The sequence below is a fragment of the Pieris napi genome, chromosome 3, assembly GCF_905475465.1.
Source record: "Pieris napi chromosome 3, ilPieNapi1.2, whole genome shotgun sequence".
NCBI lineage: Eukaryota > Metazoa > Arthropoda > Insecta > Lepidoptera > Pieridae > Pieris > Pieris napi.
In genome coordinates this window covers 8,914,084-8,938,069 of record NC_062236.1, presented here as the reverse complement: position 1 = coordinate 8,938,069, position 23,986 = coordinate 8,914,084, and the positions used below count along the sequence as shown (strand labels likewise).

General features: G+C 32.6%; 1 protein-coding gene and 1 long non-coding RNA gene across 2 annotated transcripts in view; both read right to left on the bottom strand.

Moving 5' to 3' along the window:
• Positions 1-11,894: 11,894 nt before the first annotated feature.
• LOC125063730 lies at positions 11,895-13,192 on the bottom strand. The gene is made up of 2 exons (XR_007119558.1): positions 12,907-13,192; positions 11,895-12,079 (listed from the first exon to the last, which is right to left on the bottom strand). It is a non-coding gene; the product is annotated as an uncharacterized LOC125063730 (long non-coding RNA).
• Positions 13,193-16,370: 3,178 nt separating this feature from the next.
• LOC125063124 (alpha-2 adrenergic receptor) overlaps positions 16,371-23,986 on the bottom strand; it is a 264,165-nt gene continuing 256,549 nt past the window's right edge. Inside the window, exons 5-7 of the mRNA XM_047669352.1 lie at positions 23,567-23,676; positions 22,928-23,063; positions 16,371-19,688 (exon numbers count right to left, since the gene is read on the bottom strand). Of these exons, the coding sequence (XP_047525308.1) occupies positions 19,095-19,688; positions 22,928-23,063; positions 23,567-23,676 (840 nt within the window). The 3' untranslated portion in view covers positions 16,371-19,094. The remainder of the gene's footprint in view (positions 19,689-22,927; positions 23,064-23,566; positions 23,677-23,986) is intronic.

Sequence of the window (23,986 nt, the reverse complement as noted above, 5' to 3'; positions counted from 1 at the left end):
TCAGCTTTTTAAACCATTACAATTCGTTGGAGCAGTTTTCTTGAAACGCAAATTCGTGCTTACTTGGATCCTGGAAAAAATTAAAATAGTTCCTGCTACATCTTATAGGCCGGGAGATAGTGACACAAAATAGTGGGTCAGGGGTCTTATTACGCAATTAAAAAAAGTACAAATGACCCACAATTTGTGTCTCTATCTCCCGGTCTATTAAGCACATAGTACAATATTATACTGAAACGATGTCACTGGCATCAGCAAATTTTTGCTAGAAAGATGTTTCATAGTAATTTTGACTAGACAAGTAGACTATTACGACCATTGATTTCACGGAAAAGAAACCTCACTCTCTTTCACTCTTACATGTAAGGTCATAAACCCGAAGCAATGATGGTCTCACAGTAAATCAAACCTAGGACCTCCAGGTCACACACATTATGCCAACGGAAGCATATTTCAACCATTTTGTTTTGGCAAAAGATTTTTCAATTTCATTATCATTTCAAGCTAATAAAGTTAAACCGTTTACCAGATTCAGTGAAGCGCACAAATGCTGACCGTATCTAAAATTTTTAAATCAAACTCAGATTTTATAGCTAGTTTCACAAAGGAAATTATTAGAGTTGACTTGGCACTAGCAGTTTGGTCAGGCGGAAGTGACTTTTGAAGTCGTTTGATTCATAATTTTATACAAATTATTGCAAGGGGCCTCATAGCCTAGCGATCTTATTAAGTGGCAGCTAGGTGAGGGGTACCGGGTTCGATTCCCGGTTCGAGGGAAAGTTTTAATTTAATTTAAATTTGTTCTCGGCCTTTGGGAGGGTTGTGCGGTACCGGGCGAGTGCCTACACCGTACATGGAGGACACGGTCGAATTTCTAAAGACAAGCACGAATTATAAAAAATACTATGCCATAAAAACAAAATATTGCACATAGTTGTGAGTGATTGTACTACTAGTAACTAGTCATAGCATACACCCTAAGCTTAGTCCAAACATATTCGGGTTTGTTAATTTATTAAAATATAAAGCTAAATTAAACTTATAGGAATCTCTTTCTAATAAATTTTTATTCCACTTCCCGTCCTTGATAGTTAGTTTGGTAATGTTAGAATTTATTTATTATAATAACGTTCATATATATTATGGTACCTATATGACTAAAATATATTTTGATTTGACTGCCTTTAATTAAATGAAACAAATCTGTTCTGTGCAAAAAGTAGGAATAATTAAGTAAAAAAAAAAATGTGTGCGTGTACTAGGTGTACACACGTAAGAAGTGAAACTTCTTTATGACCTTATTTTTCGAAAAATGATCTAATATATGCAACTTTACATAAATTGGTTAAATAAAGTTAAATTAGATAAAGTTTAACAAAAGGCTTATATTATCATAGACATGAATACAAATACAATTATTTCACTTTAACTTATTACTGTACTACTGTGTAGTACTAAGATTATTACAGAATTTCATTAATTGTAATAGAATTATTAGTATTACTATCATTGTTATCGTTATTATATATTTTTGTTACTAATGGCTTCGAATCTCTTCGGATCAACCGTGGTAGGGACAAGAAAAAGATGGCGCGTAACGGAAAATGTGACGCGTAACGAAAAAATGTTACACTAATTTTTTTTCCAACCCCGATAAAGAAATTTCACTTCAATAATAATATTATCAACGCCTCAAACATACCATTGTTGTAGTCAAAGTTAACTTTTCAAAAGTATGGGAAATGGTGTTATCGAATAAAGAATTGAATTCACAACAAAAAGTGATGTTTTGTTTGAAAATAAAAGATTTGGGGCGGAAGTTTTATCGTGCGGTATTCGGGACAGCAACTTTTTACAAAAATTCAACTGATAATGTTCCTTGCTCGGTTACACCGTCTTTTGTTATTTTATCTGTTGAGAATTTTAATTTTCCATTTGCAGAAATATTTTCTCATCACAAATAGAAAATTAAAGGTAGTTTACAAATTGCGGATTCTATTATTTTATTTATTTAAAAGTATCACAGCTGTATATAAAGCATACTTTTGTCAGAGAATTATTAATATCACTATCTAACAATGATGTGTTGGAGCAATAACATTACTATCAGTTGCAAGTTAAATCACGATTTTGTTTTACTATATTTACTAACAAAATCTTATTAATTTTGTATTAATATTGGAAAATCAAATATACCGTATAACGGTTTTGAAGTAATTAGACTTTGATGTCATTAAATTATAATTACAATGGCAGCTCATACCAGCGCCATTGCTCCGCATGATTCAATAAATAGGAATAAGACGTTTAGTCTTTAACACTATAAGCGTGATTGCATTAGACATGAAAAAATTGTGAGGACGTGCATAAAAAAAATAAGTAATAATAAAATAATATACATTGAAATAAATAACTAAACTTAACATAAACTAAAATATATCATTAAAAAGAATCCCTTTAGGCAAGGTTCCGAAGATACTGGTAGCGTTCCCCCTTTGAATTGCTAGACTAATTCTTTGTCCGAGGTAGCTGCCAGATCTTCGGTCTCCTGTGAAGTCGACTAACCTTTTTGAAATTTCTTTAAAAAGCCTTAAAGCGCTAGGACCCCACGGACCAAGGGTCTCGACACCGAATGGAATAATAATAATATTGTATGTCTGGCCTTGTTTAGCCTGAATGTCATGGTATATTAGTTAAGTTGACACGTTCTGAGCTTTAAGTTCCTCAAGAATTCCATTCTTCAGTATTAAAGCATTTAGTCAATTGTATTTTGTTTATTGGATAAATTTATATTTAAACTATAAACTAATTTGGTACACGTATACAGCGAACATTGAACACAGAAATGTAATTTTCAATTACTGCTGCAAGTTTAAGGGAACATTTCCCTCGTGGCTGAACCTACAACTTAGTTTTACTACACACGGTACTTCTATTTATCGTACAAATGTCTATTACTATTTTAGTAAAAACAAATCGTCACATGTTTTTTATACACCAGGTCCGGTGGATTTTGCTTCTATTTAAATTGTGTTCCATCATACAAAAATAATGCCTTTAACTAAGAATTATGAATTATAATGTCACAAGTTTTTTTTGTATAATAGGGGCACACGGACAGGAGGCCGACCTGATGTTCAACGATAAAATCGCAAGTGCGTTGCCGGCAATTATTTTAATTATGTGGACTTTTTATGACGTAATCCATGTAAGGTTTTTAAAGTACTGAATGGTATTCAATTCTTCTTTATATACAACACAAATCCAAGAAGTTCATCAATTATTATGTTCAATTAACGATACTAAATTAGTAACGAATATTATTGTACCATACGTTTAAGTACTATACGAGTACTGTAAAACTGTCAATAACTAAAAAATAAAAATGTATGGTAACTTAAATGGCCCTAACACTTACAAATATAAAAACAGACGTTCCATACAAATAGTTAATAATAATTAGTCTAACTGTTCTCCGTTCTTAAATGCAGAGTGTAACAGTGCTATCTGTGGTCCATTGTGTGAACTTACATGAAACTCGCTCATATTGATTGGACGTTAGACGTTTTGTAAGATATTTGAGCTAAACAGATACGATATAATTTACACAATGCGTCTTACCTCAGCATTAAAATAAAGGCGTCGGAGTAATATCTTCAACATCATACCTGTTTTATATGATGTAGAGACCATACTAGCTGACATGAATAGGTGGCACTATTTTTAATATGAAAATGTTATGGCATAAGGTTGTGTTTGACATTCTCTAACACAAAGCTAATCCGACAGAGTCTGCAATGCGGCCGACTAGTAAGTGAGGTATTCACCCGCCTTTTTGAATATCTTCGGTAGTGTTAGGGATGCGCTGATGCATTTTGACATTGGATATTAAAAGAAAGAAAGGAAGAAAAAACTTTATTATACAAAATAATTAGTAAACAATAAATTGCACTCTAGGATTCCCTTTGGTAGCTACTCTCTTATGACATATTGATGGTACTTGACAATAATTTCTACATAGCACTTACATTTAATAATTAAACTATTGTTGCACAATAACTATATTTTCCATTTCAGCATAGAACTGGTTGAGAAGATGTTTCAGATTGTTAGTGAATGTATAAAGTTTTGAATCGTTAGTGAAAATTTTATTTTTAAGATAGTGGTTAAGGATGAAAGGGCCTCTGAAGGAGTAGCGTTGGGCAAAGAAAGTGCGTTTTTGGGTAGCTTAAATGTAGGTTTGCGTAGTGGTCGGTGTTTGTTACCAAAGTCTACATATTGCTATTAAGTATCTATATTTAGTTTTTATTTATTTATTAACACCGTTGCATTAATAAAAGTTAAACATAATTAAATGAAAAGGAGGGCAACTGGCGGCCTTATCAGCGGCAACGACTGTGAAAAAGAAATGTATTAAATTAGATAAGGTAAGCAAGAAGTGCTAAAATTAGTTATTTAGACAAAACAAAACAGGAATAAAAAATACTAAACTAAAAAAAAGGATACATGAAAAATAATTTAGATTTTAGATCAGTCTCACGTCAGTTATTAGTTAGTACGAAAGTTAGGGATACGATGTGGACAGTAAAGCTGTTGCCTAACCGATAAAGTTTTCTTTCATTGTACAATTTCGAAGTTGAGTAGCGAAAAGGTTTCCTATAAGATATCTTAAGAATGGCTCGTTGGGCACGCTCAATTTTCAGCATTGAAGACGATGCCGCTCCACTCCATACCGATATGCAGTAAGATTATATCGATATTTAAATAAAGAAAATGCTTAAAGAATCATATTCCTTTGTCTACAAACAAAATGTTTCTTAAATGTTTTTTAATACTAGCTAACTAATATTCTATTCTTTTTCCTCACAAATTTAAGAGTTCTTTTTTTTTTTAATGGCTCTGGCACGATTTGTGCATTAGCCAGCGTCAAGTATAGGATTTTTTATAATTCTTGCTTGTCTTTAGAAATTCGACCGTGTCCTCCATTTACGGTTTAGTTTCTCGCCCGGTACCGCACAACCCTCCCAAAGGCCGAGAACAAATTTAAATTAAATTAAAACTTGCCCTCGAACCGGGAATCGAACCCGGTACCCCTCACCTAGCTGCCACTTAATAAGACCGCTAGGCTATGAGACACCAAAGAGTTCTTTATAAATATTATTATTTTAATAATATGTTTTATTTACAGATATCATTTACAAAGTAGGTACATAGACTATAGAGGGGTGAATTTCGGGTCTTAAATCATACAAACCCTTTCCGGTCTAACTTCTAGGCTCTTGGGATTACCTGTCTGTAATAGTTACTGTTAAAATAATGTTCCCTACGCTATAAATGTAGGGGGTCTTATTAGCATAACCACAGGATATTTAAAACAATTGGTACAGACAAAGCCTTCTCAATTGAACGTATAGGTCGGTTATCGAAAGCTGGCGGGTTCACAGTACTCACACTAATGCAATTTCACATACAGTATGTTTCAAAATATGATGTTTTTGCCATGCTATACATTTTAGTCCACTCATACACGACGGACAGTCTATTCATGATGTATTTATGATTGTATTTCAGTTTGACATCACGTCTCGCGCTTATTCACAGACACTACACAAGCACAAAGTGTAAATGTGTTGAAGCCGCCAGCTTTAGTTAACATACCTATACGAAGGTAATTTCTTGGTACATTTTGCATTATTAATGAAATTACCGATATTATTCTAACTTAATTACTAATCTGTTCGGTATCAGACCAGCTAGCTAAGTAACCGTTGGTCATTACAATACATTTAGCGCGATGGGGGGAAGAAAATTGATGTTTCACTTAGGAAGGTACTTAATGACCTTGCGAGTATATATATAAAGAAGTATTCAAGTATCCAGTATATTATTTAATATTTTCTTCAATTATTTTGTTTGTAATGCCTGCGTATTTATTGAGGTAACGTTTGTGTTGTAGGTGGTAAACACTGGAATAAACAGAACCGATTTTGAAAATTAGAAAATTTAAGAATACTTAACCACCATATTAACTAATCCTGACTTTTTTTACGATATCAATTTTTTTTCCAGTGCATAGCGCTTTTACAATTCAGACGTTTTTGATGTTACCTTATGGCGTTTGACATGAAATTGACAGAATGCGTGCTGCAAATATCGTTAAAGAGCATGTAAGAAAAATGAATATCATTTAAAACAAATGCTTCGATCGGAGTTATTACATTGATAAAATAATTAATTTATGATTTCCAACAAAAGATTAATTTCTTAGTGTACATCACCGTTAGTTCAGATCTATCACGCCTAATATTAAAAGTTCAATTTAATATGGATTTTGGTAAGTTTGGATAGACTAACATACACGCTACTAACATAACACTTGGTATATGAAGAAATACAATAGTTTTATTGAATTTACAGATATCCAGAAAAACAAACAAAGAATATTGTATATCAAAAAGCATTAGAATAATAAACATTTTGTTTCTGAAATATTTTTTTAGTTAATTCGAAGTCAATATTCATAGTTAAGACAGTACAACGTCTGTCGGGTCCGCTAGTATTATATATTTTTAAAGTAAAAACAACAGTTATGAGACTACTGTTATCATTACACTGTGCCTATTTCATACGATGTGTTAACATGGAAAACAAATTAATCCCAATAGAATGTTGTTTAATTTCATCTTCATATTTTTCGTAAGGTTACAAATTTTGCCAAACTTTGCCAGCACTCTACGCTGATAAATAATTGGTGGGATGTAGAAAATATATTACCCTTCCGCAATGGCATAGGATAAAAGCTACACTTAAAAAAAAACTCTATTTATAAGAAATACGTATGAAATGAAACATGTATATCAAATCATAGGTGTTCGATCTATTAGCTGACAATTTTTGAGCAGCCTAATTATGGTCCTATACATGCCTCGCATGGAGCCAATGTATTTCAATAACATTTTATTTAAAAGCAGTTTATGTCAATTTGTTTACGGTTATAATAAAGCATTAATTACTACCTACTACAAACATCCTTCACATAGTGTATTCAAAGTTGCCCACTGAGGAAACTATCAAGTACCCTATGTTACATATATTTACATGAACAGATCTCAAAACACACACGATAACACAATATACCTTCTCTAGGGGCCATTGTTGGAGTAAATTTATAATCTAGTTCCTAGGTGTATTTGTGGACACTTTTGTTACAAACTGTCAACTGTGGCTAACCTTGTGTATACTTTTTATGTAATAAGTGATTAAACATTGGTTTAATAAGAAATCTACTACTTTTATTGAAAATATTGCCAATTTCCAACAAAATTAATAAAAATAGCGATGCTGTCATTTGCATGACGGCCGTCATAGCGGTGTTAACTATTAGTTCAACGTTTTTTGCGTGTAGCGGTGCCTATATTTAATTAATACCATGAGTGGAAACGTGACTTGGACGAGCGAAAATCATGTTTTTTTGTATTATGTTAAAATGACGGCCGTTAGTTAACGGCACCGCTTTTCTAGGAAACCTAAGCTTAATGCAACATGCTTAGGTCTATCCTTACGATTTTCCTTTAAGTTAAGAGCGAGTCTTGAATGTACATCTAGAAAGTACATTGGTACACAGCCGAGGATAGAACCTACGATCTCAGAGTCGCACGCTGAAGCCAATAAGCCAACACTGCTCATAGAGGATATTCAGGAACATTATATAAAGAGAGTAAGTATTACTCTCCAAATTTTTGTATCTATAAAATACATCAAAGATGGCAGCTTCTCTAAGATGTTTTCTATTGACGCCTCCACGGAAATACGTTTGTTAACTTTTTAATTTTAATTTTGACACTTCTGGTCCAAGATCCCAGGGCCGCCAGACGTCACGTATTTTCTGACGGATGAAATGTGGACGATTGGGTAGTGTTAGTATGTACTATGATCGTATGCCTACCTGCTAGCTTGGTCAAACGGCCAATTTCCAGGTATCAGATAATCAAGGTACACAAAAACATTACTTACTTCACGTAAATTCTCATGGCTGATTTTTATATATGTTTTCGAGTGTATAGTTAAAAATAAATTGTCAATACTCCCAGACACTTTCCGTCGGCCATATTGCTTAACAGACGCTTTAAGGGTCTCAAAATAATTAGTCAACTTCACGTAAATTCTGACGCTCCATTTTTATATATGTTCATCCCACAACTATTTTAAAAGCTTTGACAAGAAGACAGACCGATCCAAGGGGCCAATCATCCCCTAAACTAAATTTTAATATCTCTATGAGTGGGAGCGCGAGAGCATTATCTACGCGCATGAGACTGAGTGACACCAACTGCGCTGTTAAAGCCATGAAAATTACTTGAAAAATTATTATTATTCAAAAAGGGCAAGCAAAAGCCGTTTAATATTTTGAAGAAAAATGAAGAGTACCAACAAGCATTTCACCGATTTGGTACGTTGGATTTTGTTGGTGATGTAGATGAAGAAAAACGTGTATTCAACATAATACAAAAATGTATCTGTGATGTTTACAACGTTCCTGAAATAATTGATGTAGATGCTGCCAGACTACAGTTGTTTATCATTTACATACATGGTATCTGATATAAATGAAGAATTCAATCGAAAGAATTTAAGAAACTTCGATGCCAGTAACTTACCACCTTGTAAAAGTGAGCTTTGGCAACAGTTTCGACGGGCTAGCTTTGGAACAATGCAAGTATGAAGATGATAAATATTTTCAACCCCGAAAACAATGGCTGGACACTACAAGATGGTAAATATGATTTTCATTGGTTCGATGGAGATCAATTACCGGGTTTTGTCAGTGAGTCGCTGGAAGAACAATCAGGTAAATTATTTTCGTTTCTCATATTATTTGTATCTTTTTAGTTTTTTCAGACCTTCATTGTTTAACTTGTTTTTTACAGAGGAAGAAAATAAGGATAATGCTGATGGTGACGATCACGATTTAGATATTCAATTTCAAGATTGATATTTGTTGATGATGATAATGAAGATTAAAAGCCACTGTTAAGAAATATTGAAGAATTAATATTTTTCCACTTTGTTTCCAAATTTCCAATAAATAATTAATTAAAAAAATTGCTGCTATTTAAATATAAGTGGTATTTTTAAAAAATATTTTTTAGTTCTAATTAATAAATTGAAAAAAAAAAAAAATTTCGGAATGTTGAAATTTACTTGTCAACAAAAGTCTAAAAATTATAAAATATCTGTTCAAGTAATTTTCATGGCTTTAACAGCGCAGTCGGTCTCACTCAGTCTCATGCGCGTAGATAATGCTCTCCCACTCATAGAGATATTAAAATTTAGTTTAGGGGATGATTGGCCCCTTGGATCGGTCTGTCTTCTTGTCAAAGCTTTTAAAATAGTTGTGGGATGAACATATATAAAAATGGAGCGTCAGAATTTACGTGAAGTTGACTAATTATTTTGAGACCCTTAAAGCGTCTGTTAAGCAATATGGCCGACGGAAAGTGTCTGGGAGTATTGACAATTTATTTTTAACTATACACTCGAAAACATATATAAAAATCAGCCATGAGAATTTACGTGAAGTAAGTAATGTTTTTGTGTACCTTGATTACCTGATACCTGGAAATTGGCCGTTTGACCAAGCTAGCAGGTAGGCATACGATCATAGTACATACTAACACAACCCAATCGTCCACATTTCATCCGTCAGAAAATACGTGACGTCTGGCGGCCCTGGGATCTTGCTCTATTCATTTCGGTCGCTTAAAATTTGGTTTTACATGACTTTATATAACTGGATGTCTTTATAAAATTTAAGCGATTATGTTTTACGATTACCGTTGTAGTATTTACATCAAATATATATTTACCGCCTTCTTCGCACATTAGTAGATATTTTCTTCTCAGAACAAGGCCTCCTGGTAGTTTTGCGGACGGATGGCGTAGTCTTGCTCTTTCGTGAATTTTGTAAACGTTGTTGACATTCATAAGCATGCTCTAAGCAGCATCTAAATTGAATAAACGTATTTTGATTTTGATTTTTTGACTTATATACATCTCTTTTCATTACAGCGTAAACACGATTTAGGAGAAAGAGACGAAATGATTTAAAGATAATTTTATAAAGGCAGAATTAGGAGGTTACCTTTTATTACGTGACCTACAGGCGCGCTTGAACAATGAACATATCATAAATATATATTTAGTTCCTGTATCTTTGGGTATAAATGAATGAAGATTTATTTAATGATTGAGAAGTGGTATTTAACAACGATTGTATACTAATCGTTTTGTTTAGTAAAGCTTTTACTCGGCGTAATGGATGTACCTAAATGATCCATAAAAGCATCGCCGTGTAGATATTTATAAAAATTTCACTCCTGATTTATTATTTATGCGAAATAATTGTTTTTGCTCTCTTTTTAAAACTGTCCAGCAAACGAGAGTTTATGATAATGATTACACAGATTTGAACCCTTTAAATCGGATTTTATTTTGTATAGATAAGTATCCAGAATTAAATCAAAACATATAAAATATCGCCATCATATAAGCTACCTTTTCGTCATGTAGACATGCATATGCGGGAATTGGCCGTTCAATCGCTGTCTTGCTTGTTTGGCTAACAAATTTTTAACGTGTTTGTTATAGAATTTTTGTACCTTTTGATGAATTTCGAATACTTTTTTACTTTTTTATTTAAGAATTTTTGGCTCCAGTTTGCGGCAACGGTGTATAGCGTAATTGCAACAATGAAGAACTTTATAACATCCTTGACGACGCCAACATCGTCCAATTCATAAAATGCAACAGGCTCAAGTGGCATGTCCCAAACATGTGCACTGAATGGCGGACCAAAGAACCCCAAGGTCCTTAATGAACTTACAACCTGGTGGCAAGAAACCCGGAAAACCGACCGCGTTGGTGGGATGGAGTGGAGATACTTGAGAAGGCTAAGCCACAAAGGGCTGAGTAGCCATTGATGGTCATTATGATAAATATTTTCTTTAATTCGTATGAACTAAAAGGTTCAAACAACATTGACTTAGGGCAGTTCACAAATCGTAAAACAAAATACCACTGCAAATAATATCGGAACATTAAATTAATTAAAACTTTACAGCTTTGATTTGTCGACTTATTAAGTTCCGTTCAAGTTGTCGCCGAGTTCGTGCTTAACTGAATTTACGACTAACTTCGATGCGGGCGCGCCGCTAATTGTAAATAATAATAATCTACAAAGTATGAAATATACATTGAAAATACTGTACGAAGTTTTGGCTTTTGTAGTCCGGTAGGAAACAATTAAGTTTAAAATATGCCGCTTGGTTCGATTGTCTGTAGTTTTTAATTGTTAATTACTTTTAAAAGTTTTGATATAGTTATGTTCTTTGAAGTCCCATATGGGGGAATGTGACAAGACATATTTTCGAGAGGGACAATTTAAATGTACCCATAACCGACGAGCATGCATGGTGAATGTGGTGAAAGTGGATGAAGCGAGAGAGGTACCTCAGGGAAAATGGCGTGAAGATATAAAAATAAAAAATATTTCCGCGTGTTGCAGATCATTTTTAAGATGTATTTGTATATTAATTACCCTCTTATATATTTTTTTTAACACGTTATATGGTAATTAATCTTTCTCTAATAGATCACATATGTCTCTTGCTGTGGCGTAAATGTACATCCCAATTTATTTCACCACATGCTAGCATAGGCATCCATGTGGTGTGTTTTTATAATACATATTTATTTTAGGCATTTTTAATAATAGGTGTACTTTCGTGGTGTAAATTTAAATGTGAATTGATTTTGCTTCCACGCACAAAAGGCGTAACGAAATTTGACCAATCATTAAAATACATAGGAATATTTGTAACAAATAAAAGACAATACTGTTAATATTTTATATTATTACTTTTCTCGTAAGGTGGCTCGCCGTCATCTTCTACATAACAGCATTTGATTATGCCTGGACAGAATATCGGTAGACAACCGACGCAAAGACTAGCTATAAACGGACAGCTGAATATTACACATGGGTTTAGACACATTTGGAACAATGCAGATACGCCGGAAACTGTAAAAGTTAATACTTATTCAACAAAAAATATCTCGCATCATTTATTCTAAATGGTACACCAAGAGGTGTGTTAGTTTCTATCAACAATGTGATTTCTTTACATTTTCATATTGATAGCGGCGTAAATTAAAAACAATGTCTGGAAACTTGTAAGGGTTGGGTGTGAGAGTGACGTACCCGAATTTGATGATACTGATTATGCAGGAGTCTCGGGGACCCTTGATTGGAACACCTCCAAGTGATTTTAGCTTCAGGAAATGCGTCAAAGTATTTAAAAAATTTGTTTAAAGTTTTGTGAAATGTATTGAAATTTATAAACAATCCGCCATTATCTAACTACTTTTCTAGTGGTTATAACAGATGTGACATTCTCGATTTCTATTGGTTATAAGTGATGTGGCCTCCCCTCCCTCCCCCTCCTCACCCCCCGCAACCCCCAATTTGGGTGCATCGTTTTCGCATCGTTACCACTTGTAATAAAAAGGTTTGGCTAGTTTCAGCGAGCGACTCTCATTCCTGAGGTCATAGGTTCGACCTCCAGCTGTGCACCAATGGACTTTGTCTACGTGCGCATTCACACTCGCTTGTACGGTAAAGGAAAATGTGAGGAAACCGGCATGCCGAGATTCAGATTCAAGAGAATCAGGAAACGGATTCAGAAATCTGACCTAGCACCTAGGTTGTTGCGCCACTGCTTTATTTTGTCTCTTAAGATGTTACTTAACTAAGCAGTAAAAACTTTTGCGTAAAAATCTTTTCATATTTACGTTGTTACACATTTCATAATCTATATTTGTAACTAAATACGATTTACAAGAACCAACCTCGCACACAATACCCTGACAGAAGCTAAAGTCAGGATTGTTATATTTTTCTATCCGGGGTCTGGCTTTTCATCGGGCACGATACAGTCCATACAACAATTACAGCATGGAATGCAAGAAACAAATGGACTTACTAATAGAGGTAATATGTATACCATTAAACACATTTAACTTTATCCTTTTAGTTTGTTTAAGTTGTGAAATATAGAGGCTTGATTTAATGATTTACTGAAAATTTTGATATCTTTTATAATCCAAGAAATTTTGACAGATTTTGTATTTTTTTGGTAGACTTAGGTAATATTGTCATAGATGATTAGTTTTATCTATGGTTTTGCTGCAGAGTTTTTACGCCTATAGAAGAATAAATTTCAGAGTGTCCTATTCAGCATGTAGCTAGTCTGTGATTTGAGAAATATGTTATGCAAAGAAAATTGAATTTGAGTTGAAATGAAAAGAAAAACTGATTAGTGGTTAACTCAGTAGGAAATTGATATTTTTTATTTTTCCTGTTTTAGTTTATAAACAAATTACTAATTAATTTGCGCTTTTACTGGCACATGTGGTAATTGGTATCCACAGATGATCAATAGGTCCTATTTAAATTTTGGTTACTTTCATTACTAATCATTCAAAGTAAATTATTAATCATTAAACTTTGTGACTTTATCAGGATTGCGATCCTCAAAGAAAACATGACCCAGTTTTTATTGAAAGCTATCGGGGATATGAAATGAAATCTGAAAACTTTCAGTTAAAATTAACTTTGGCACAACTCGCAATGAATAGAGCCAAAATTTGACAAGTTTTACAAACGAATTGTTAATACACACATATTTGTTGGTAGTAAACTACGCTTCTATGAAAATTTGTTGTCTATGATTTTTATATACGTATACGTATCATTAAAATATAGGTACTGACTGAAATATAGGTAGTCTGAGGAGTATTTAAAAAAAAGTTATGATCAGCGCTGTGTGCCTTGCATCAATGGTCCAATAATATATTTCATAAAAATCGGAGTGTGACCTAAAATGTTTTATAAGAATGTGTATAAAAGAATGCTCTCGTTGTATCGCGTATTACTTGTAAGTTATAAGGATTGTATAGGGAACTAGTTATTGACTGGGGCGGCTGGCGCTGTAACTTTCATAATGCCGATAACCATTACATACATAATTAACACATACTTGTGAAGTACAGGAAAACGTGGAAATCGATGTCATTTTAAGAAAAACTTGCCTATGAATCGCTGAAATGTAAGCCAAGCCATGCCTCATTGGTGGCTATACTTTAAATACTTTACGCAAAAAAACCCTCAATAATATTTGAGGAGTCCAAATATACAAAATAATGATTGTTTTGGCAGAACAAATTATTCGCTCGAATCCCAAAGTTTACGTTGTCTGCAAAGTTTTCTGCAATATCTATTTGTTCTCACAGATATTGGTATTTTCTAAAACTCAATATTTTTACAATATCTATTACAGTACCTATACTCTTAGTAATTTTATTGCCTTACTGGTGGAAGGAACGTTTGTATATAAATGTCAATGGTTTGTCAAACTAAAGTGCGATATAAAACAGAATTGCAGGCAAACGAAATCGCGGGATTAATCCCGAATAGTATTTCTTATTTAACTTTTATTTATAAAATAACACCAAGCTTCTTGAGTTAATGCAGTTGAGTATATTAAAAAGATAAAATCAAGTCAGTAGTTTTAATATTAAACTCGTCTGCGAGAGTTATCGTTTATTTTATTACAGTAGCCGAGTTAAAGGTTTACATTAGTCTTAAGTTAGCTACTTTAACCGCTATGGTAGTTAAAATACGAAAATATTTAGGGTCTGTGTCACAATGTATGGATAAAGTACCAAATATCTATGCAACATATAAATTATTTGGAAGATAAAATGTGTCACTTCATCAGACTCACAGCTTATGATGGACTTTATGTGACGAATAGCGCTATCTGACAGTCGTGAAACGCAACAATAGTGTTTATCCTACCAATAAGTAATAAATAGGTAATTTGGAACTTATGTAGAACTTATCCGTACATTGTGAAACAGACCCTTAGTCAGCCCTGCGATTCTGTAACTCACTTTTCGAACTCACTCAGCGGTTTTCGCATCGCCGGTCGCTCTCAAATCAGTCGTGAAGCAGTCATTTTATGATTTGGCATTCTGAAAAGGTGGAAGCTTGTAGTTTATTGTTTATTAGAATGCCAAATCATAAAATGACTGCTTCACGACTGATTTCAGAGCGACCGCCGATGCGAAAACCGCTGAGTGAGTTCGAAAAGTGAGTTACAGAATCGCAGGGCTGAATTCGATGCCCGTCAAAGCGGTTTTGTTTAGTACTGAAAATCAGTGTTTTTGTTAAGATAAACAGGCATAGAAATGTGTCCCAGTTGCAGGAATCAAGTGCTTTTTTGTAATTTAAAAAGGCGCGTTTTGTCTGACGGGTTTCATTCCTGTCGATACAAATAATCCGTTATGGAATGTGTTGCATACCCTTTATCTATAAGGAAAATAGTCTGGAACGAAGAAACATGTCTATGCCTACATACAGGTCGCCTTTAATTACAACTGTTACTTACGGTGAAAACTTTTTATTTGCGCAAGGTACACAAGTAAAGTTTCTTATCGGATCCGAGAAAAAATAAATAATATTGTGAACAAAAATAGAAGCAATGATAGAAAGAAATCCCGAGAATGTTGCGTACAATGGAGGAAATGGAATACGACAGATATTTGATATTTATTGATTTACATTTATAATAGCTTTAAAGCTATAGAAGTACGCTTGCCTTCTTAGAGCTAAGGGCTATATTCAAGGACGAGAACAGTCTGTTTTAGTCTCTGAGTGTCAAAATCTAGTACATTATTGACGTTTGGGAGTCTTAGCGATAAGTCCCTCGATAAGACTCTTGAGTCTCGTTTCTGAATTGTATGTATATTTTTGAATATATTAAATTAATATATAAGAAACTGCCTTTATCAAAACAATTTAACTTTGTAAAGATTCGGGCCAAATTATTTAAAAATTTAATGGTTTTCAATATAAATTTTGTATGGCAATATTATTCGACGCATTAAGAACCTCCTAGAGGAGGTTAATATATAGAGGAAAATAGATTTTCTCTTCAATTTAAAAATATATTTCACAGTAGGTAATAAACATCCTTTGAAAACAGTTGTTTCAAAGTTATGAAAGCTTCTTAAAAAGTGTAAGCGAGGCGGCTTTGTGCACAAATTGCTTATTTTTATCACCCTGTAGTGCACTTACGTTGAATTTTTCTTCAGAACACTGTATTATGGGTCATTTCCTGCGCTCAAAATAAAGAAGTAAAATAAATATAATAATATTTATTATATAAAGAGTGGCGTAGATTTAAAATAGTATTTTTGTTGTAGTAACTAATCTTTAAATTAGAAGAGGAAAAATTAAAACACTGAAGTAAAGATTAAAATTGTATATTTGGTACTTCGTATAATCTTTTTTTTACATTCGAGAGAATAATCGTATATTAATTACAAGTTTTCAAAGAATTTGAAACGTAACAGACGCAAATTTAAAATATCATCAACAAATTATACTATAGCGTAACATTATTATTATATAAATAGTAATTTAAGATTTAGAACAATTTTATTGAACATTCTCTAATTATTAGGGGAATATACTATATAATTATACTAATAAACATTATAGATAATATCTCAAAATTCGCTATTTTAATCTATAAGAAATAGTAGGTATATTTATTCTGTACAAAACCTGTATATCTTTGAAAACTTTGATACAAACAAACGTTTTAGCTAATAATTATTGCATTAGGAAGGAATGACTAAAATACAGTTTTAGACATTCCTTCTGATTATAGGATAGTCACAATAAGCATGGGCTCAGTGCTATATTATGTAATCCTAAATATCCGTTTCGAATCTTAATAAATAATAATACTTATGTGCGATACACAAAATTTGGTGTTTTTAAATTAAGGAATGATTTATGATCACACACGCATTGGAAGACAACATGAAAAATTTCAAGTGAGTTAAATGAAAATTCTATTGCTTCTCACGCCTAAACTATGAATATCTATCACTAGAGATCTATAAGAATCTATAATTAATAATTTAGAATTAAATAGTCGTTGTTTTTTCACTAATTATAAATTATTTACAAATTACAGAAAACTACTGTCAGTCATAGGTAGGTTTAGTTAAATAAAACCATGGGTCAAAATTCTATTATTCCAAGCAAAATATTATAAGTAGCTTTTTATATACATTAATTTCGCTAATTATATATACTAGGCGTATACTTTAGATATTGAACATTATTACTAGTTCATAAGATTAGAAAATTTACAAAGATTTTGGTGTTCTTTTGGTATCATTACAAGATTATATTAAATCTTATATCTAGGTAAATCACGATTTTTTGCGACCAGCGCCATCTACAATATACATGGGAGAATTCAACAAATTAAAACAGATAATAAATTATTATGTAGGTTAATCGTAGTGTGTTCTGTTCTAAAATAATCTTATAATTATTGAGTAAGCGCAAACTTTTCAGCAATTGTCAATGTCATTAAAATTTCAAAATTGGTGTAACATGGCAATAATTTTTATAATTAAATAATTAAATTGGCATTGAACATTATAATTTGATTAAATTACTATCCACCAATTTTACCAGAAATAATACTTAAAGGTATTAGGAGTTATTTATATTAGAAGGTAAGATATTCGTTATTTATTTTATTTTATAGCATACATAAAATTGCAATTTAGATATTATTCAATTTTGTACTAAACAGCTTTCATTGACAAAATATAAATAAAATAATCCTTAATTGGATCACAACGCATCGTTTTTTTTGCGTGACTACGTGTGATCTATACAGAGTTTATTAATGCATTTAAATCAGAAAAATACACTTGCGTAAATATTTTTTTTTACATTAGTACTTAATGAAGGTGCGTTTATGTAAAGTGCATTGATAGGCACGGAGGCACAGTCATTATTCAATCAGTAGGGCACTGTTTTATGTCGAAATACTTAAACGTCAATCAAAATTTGTTCAAAAGTCAAAAACTTGTAAATTATCTTAAAAATTATTTCCAAGATAGAGTTGTTAAAAAAATGCAGGAAATTCTGTCGTTAGCCTAAAACTAGACTAATTATTTCGTCTATAATCTGTTTATTTAAAGTTAAATGTTTGTATAAACAACGAAACTAAGTTTAGGTTCCGTTGGCCTCAGCCTACGATAAACGTGCTCTCAGTCTCAGTATTTTTTTTATTTCTATAATGGGCAGGCTAAAGATTTTCGACCACATCTTACACATCTCTTAGGCTTGTCCAAATCGAAATTCCGCATTCGGAAATCGAATACGGAAAACGTGTGTATGCGACAAGCCTTATGGTTACGACCTGTGTAGATTTGAATCGTTCTTTTGAATTTGATTGACATTTACATATTCAGACATGAATTTATAATTTAAAAGGTATTGAAAAAAGGTTCTATTTTTAAAAACTTTCTACTATCTATAACTGGTCTTTACAATATGATAAGTACTATACACAATTATAAATATGTAGGAAAAATCGATCACAGTAGTTAAAATCAACTAAATTAATCTACCTAAACTAACAGATAATAATAACTTCGAACAATAATATTAATTAAAATGAATATTCATCGAAGGTTTACAATATTGAAACAATGTTTACTTTTCAGTATAAATATTTTAATGTAACTTCGTCGGGTAGAAATTTATTGAGTTTTACTATATTATCGATTATGATTGATTTTTTTCGGTCGTTTTTAACCGACAGTTCAATTTAGTTTCTAATTTTGTGCAAAATATTAGAGATGTTCTTTGTAAAGACTAAAACATTTTCTACTGAATATAAATCAAGTCATATTCAATTCCTTTCAACAATAATATCGTTTTCATAATACTTATTAAAACCTTTATCGAGAACTAAATTACACTTACAAAGAACTCAATATAATACAATATTAACAGTTGAATGGTTCTTCGTGAAATTAATTTTAGCTTTGTCAAGTAGAAATTAACGCATATTGTAAAGACCTGGTGCTGCCCTCTGCTGAGCCAACAAAATCCTGTTGGCCACGCATTGGTAACAGCACAGGTAGGCCAAACATCACTTGAACAGTATACGCCTGAACGCCCTTCGGAAATCCTTATTAAATATCGTATAGATAACTGGATTTAAAACTGAGTTCATATAGCCTAACCAGAAGGCGATCGCGAACGCACTCCCGGGTATAACACACCATCTACACGCAGCCTTCAAAATATACAAAAAGAAAAACGGCAGCCAACAAGCAATGAAACTGCCCATGATTAGGCCTAGAATCAACGTGGCTCGTTTTTCTTTTTTCCTCGCTAATCTTCTTTTTTCCCTTTCAGGATCTCTCGGTTTATGCTGTTTCGGTAACGCTGGTTCCAGTTCTGACTTTGAGGGTAGCGTCTTTTCTTGTTTTCGGTCAGACTTTTTACCAAAAATTGGCTGGCATATTCGAAGTTTGAGCGGTTTGACCACTGCACAGCGTGTTGCAACTCCTGAGTCCGATGACGAAGGCTCCAGTTCGGAGACCATGTCGGTGTCTATGGCGACGCTGGGAGCCCGGCAACGTTGAGATTGTAGAGCAAGCTCACCGTTTACGGAAAGAGTTGAGTGTCTATAGGCACACGCGGCTAAAGGATTTCTCGTTACTTGAGCTGATGTAACCACCTGGAAAAATTGTTGGAATTAAAAAAGGCTTTTAAGAAATCTTATCTTGTCAGATAATTCTTCGTACTTAAGAACGATCGCTGCAAAATTTAGATGAAGGCGTCATAAACACATACTTCGACAAATACGAGTTAGTCTTTCCGCCTTTAATAGAGTTAAAGAAATAATCTTACGAAATGCATATTTCATAACGATCATTCTCCTTAATAGTGTTTGGCACTAGACAAATTTGTGACGCCTTATAAACTTACATGACTTATAAAGTAAGAGTTTTTGTAGAAAACAACAATATCCGTCTTTTACAGAGTATCGTTTATGAGAAAGTCTTACTAAGTGAAAATTAAGCGCATAGTATTAAGTAAAAATATTCATAACTTTCTGGAACTCGATTCAGGTAGATGCCAATACAATCCGCATTCCGGCCAGCAGTTAGTATTTCTCTTAGATTAAGCCTTTTTTAAGCTTTCAACGAGTAAAGCTTTTAAAACGGAGCGAACAGACAAATTGCACTCCCAACCTTTAATGGATTTCGCGGCAAAAAAACAAAATTGAATTACCACTTTCTTTTAAGCACGTCTGCTAATAATGATCGAAAAACTTGATGGATTTTGAATATCTTTAAATTTAAATGAACAGCTTTCGACTAAATTAAATCAGGCTTAATTTTACTATTCAGTTTGGTCAATTGCAATGCTATTTATGTATAAACAACGTTCTAATTGTAGAACCTATTCATGCAAATAAGCACCCACGTTATCTGTGTATTGTTTATATAAAATGTATATGTATTCGACGTAAATATAATTTGTTACATTAAGACTGGTTACTTAATCCATTTAGTACATTTAAAAAAAAAACTTTTTAACCGGATTAAAGTTATGTATTTTTATAAATTTACAACTATTTGACATTATTTTTAATTTATGCGACGTTTCGCGTGCTTTACAGCGTGCGTGGTCACGGTGACTAAAGACAAAAGGTGTTGGATGTCAAAAAGTATCACAGCTGTAGAGAAAGTTGCATTATCTGTATTTATTTCCCCGGAGTTGGTATCGACTAAAAGATGGAGGGTTTTGGCAAAAATGGCTCACGGTGTCCTCTATTTTCGCGGATTGTTTTTCTTTTTGAGATTTTAATTTGGATATTATTGGATCCCAGGTGTTTGTTTCCGGTTAAAAAGTGTTTTCTTTAAATGTGTAAAGGTTATGTCAATCAAAGACAAAATACCATTTAGTACATGTTCATCAAAGATTCAATTCAAATACTAAAAAATGTTGCAGTTCAGCTACAAATGTTATGTATCAAGCATCTTAATTAGTTCACGAGGTATATGAGATGCCTCTTTTTGCTTACGTTAGTATGTCTTTGATGCAGTATTACAGATTCATCTAATAATGATGTAATTGTAGTTTTATTAAATATTTAAAAATGTAATTTCATTGAATTAAAAAAATATGAAGTTCTAATAACTTGTTAAGCTATTTTTAAGCACAATCTAAGTAATCACACTGATTTAAATTTTCTTTATTTAATGATTATTGATTGGCAGGCTAAGACAGATTTTTAAAATAGACAGTTGCGATTACTAGCTTTATAAATGGCGGTTCTTAAAGTTCTTAAGCTAGGAATCATAGCAGTTAATGCCCACTTAAGAGACGTTTACTCAACGTCACTCAAAGAATTCATTTCGTTGCATTTATTGCTGTAAGTACAAAATGAATAGTTTTTAGCACTCTGAACAGTGTTATATTTAAAGACAATCATTTATAACCTTCTACATTATTATATTATCTTTTCATGAATTTATTTTAAGATTTAAATATATAAGCGTCGAGGAAGAGTATTATTGAAGAAAGGTATCGTGTAACGAAATGACTTGACGAATGTAAAGAGGCATTCTCTAGAGATTCTGAAGTTTACATATTTTAACTTGTTCATCATCAGCATCCTATAGTTCTTATTTTAAGTTATAATTTTTAGGAAAATTCATAAAATAAAAATGTCTTTATTCATTTTAAGTAGTACTTTATTCATACAATGTGTCAGATTATATGTATATTAAAATCTCTTAATGTATGTATGTATGTATATGTTTCTACAAAATATATGTACAAAATAAGGTCCCGCACCACAAGAGTCGGGGATAGTGGGAAATTTATATTAAAAAAAAAAAAAATGTGTCAGATTTGGGAACTCTTTTAAGCGAAAAATACCTGTCAGGGTTCCCAGCTCTTTCATAACAAAGTTAATTGATATATATAATATAAAAGAACATCTATTTTTCTCCTATATTAAATTTCTTTAGAATAAAACAATATTTTCGATCACAATTTTCCGTATAATAATTTAAAAAGTATCGGGCATGAACGTGAGATATGTATTAAACCTCGTACGTGTGTTAACACGTACGTTGGATCTAAGCCAATACATCTCTAAAATATTTTTAAATGTTTAAGGCAATTATTGAGAGCTTGCGTTTGTGAGAAATTGTAGCATTAATTGCAATAAATAGGGGCCTCATAGCCTAGCGGTCTTATTAAGTGACAGCTAGGTGAGGGGTACCGGGTTCGATTCCCGGTTCGAGGGCAAGTTTTAATTTAATTTAAATTTGTTCTCGGCCTTTGGGAGGGTTGTGCGGTACCGGGCGAGTGGCTATAACCGCACATGTAGGACACGGTCGAATTTCTAAAGACTAGCACGAATTATAAAAAATCCTTTACTTGACGCTGGCTAATGCACAAATCGTGCCAGAGCCATAAAAAAAAAATTGCAATAAAGGGTGACAAACTCAAATACAATACAAAAACTTTTTCTCTATTAAGTTTGACATCTGACATCTCAATAGATGAAAGCAAGAATGTGACTTTGAGACAAGTAGACGGCACTACCTTTTGTATATATCAAAATGAAACCCAGAATACATGAAATAATTATATTTGATCTCTATGTTATTCGCAGAAGTTACCCGTCTTTCACTAGTATCCTATACAATTCTTTATATAAATTACGAATGTTTCTGATGTAAAAGAAATATTTCCAGAGGGTGCCCGACAGTGTAAAAGCAAAAGCTATAAAGCCGTGTTTTGGTCATCACTCTCTCTATTCCACATATAACAGGGATCGTCTTCCATTTCGTATCATAATCAAAGGAAACGCGACATCATTCCGTCTGCGATTACCTAAATATGGTGTCCTCTTCATATAAATCGGTATTTAATACAATACAATTATTTTTTTACCTTGAGTGTATCCTTTCTATCATCAGGAGTTGGTGCCTGATCAGCAGCCTCGCTAGTGGATATGTCAGATGCAAAATCGCATGTCACCGTAGGTATGGGAACTTGCTGCGTTTCTATTGTCGATATTTGTGTTTCCCTGGAACATTTAAAAGCGAGATTCATTTGTTTGATTCAATTGTATTTAAAGTCCATTAACGTCTTAGCGCAATACGGTGTAGTTTTCCTGAGTCTATTTTATTTATATTTTTAGGGCATGTAGCTCAGGTTTTTGTTTATTAAGTTATATGCAAGTATGTTAACCGTGATCGCGGTCCTTTTATTACACTTAATAAGGTTGCGTATAAATTTCAATCTTTTAAGAGCTGTTACTAACTTAAATGAAAATTTTCAAGCTTGTAGTAAACTTAGAAGTACTAATTATTTTGTAAATTAAGTATATTTTTTGTTATTATCAAATTAGATTTTTAGTTTTTTTCACATTAATGTAACATTGTCTAATATCTAAATCGAAATCAAAACAAAACTGTATTAGCGACTCTTTCTCTCTCTATGACTGTGACAGCAATGCACATATATCGTGTGTAGCTGATTATTCATTCGGCTTATGAGATATATAGGGCTTATTTACAGTATACATACCTATTATTATTAGAATGACTACCGTCCACTCCCGCAGGCATCGTTAAGGACGAAGAAGGCATAGGGTTCGACCCCTTTGGCGCGTTTGAGAAACTTGTTTGCTGGTCATTCTGGAGAATAAAATAAATAATAAGTATAGAATATGCTATTAATATAATATCCATTATTCATGGTAACACAACATGGTTTCACAGACATTAAACAATTAATTGCCGTATCCAATTTATTACAATTTACAAACAAAAACACACAAAATAACAATAATAATCAAAGAAAAAAAATTAAATAAAAAATATAATTAAATAAGAGATATACAAAAAAATACAACAATTACATTCACTTCCGACTATCATAAGACAAAATGATTTTTATACTTCTGTTTCGTGAGTTTCAAAATCGTATAAGATACACCATCACCTG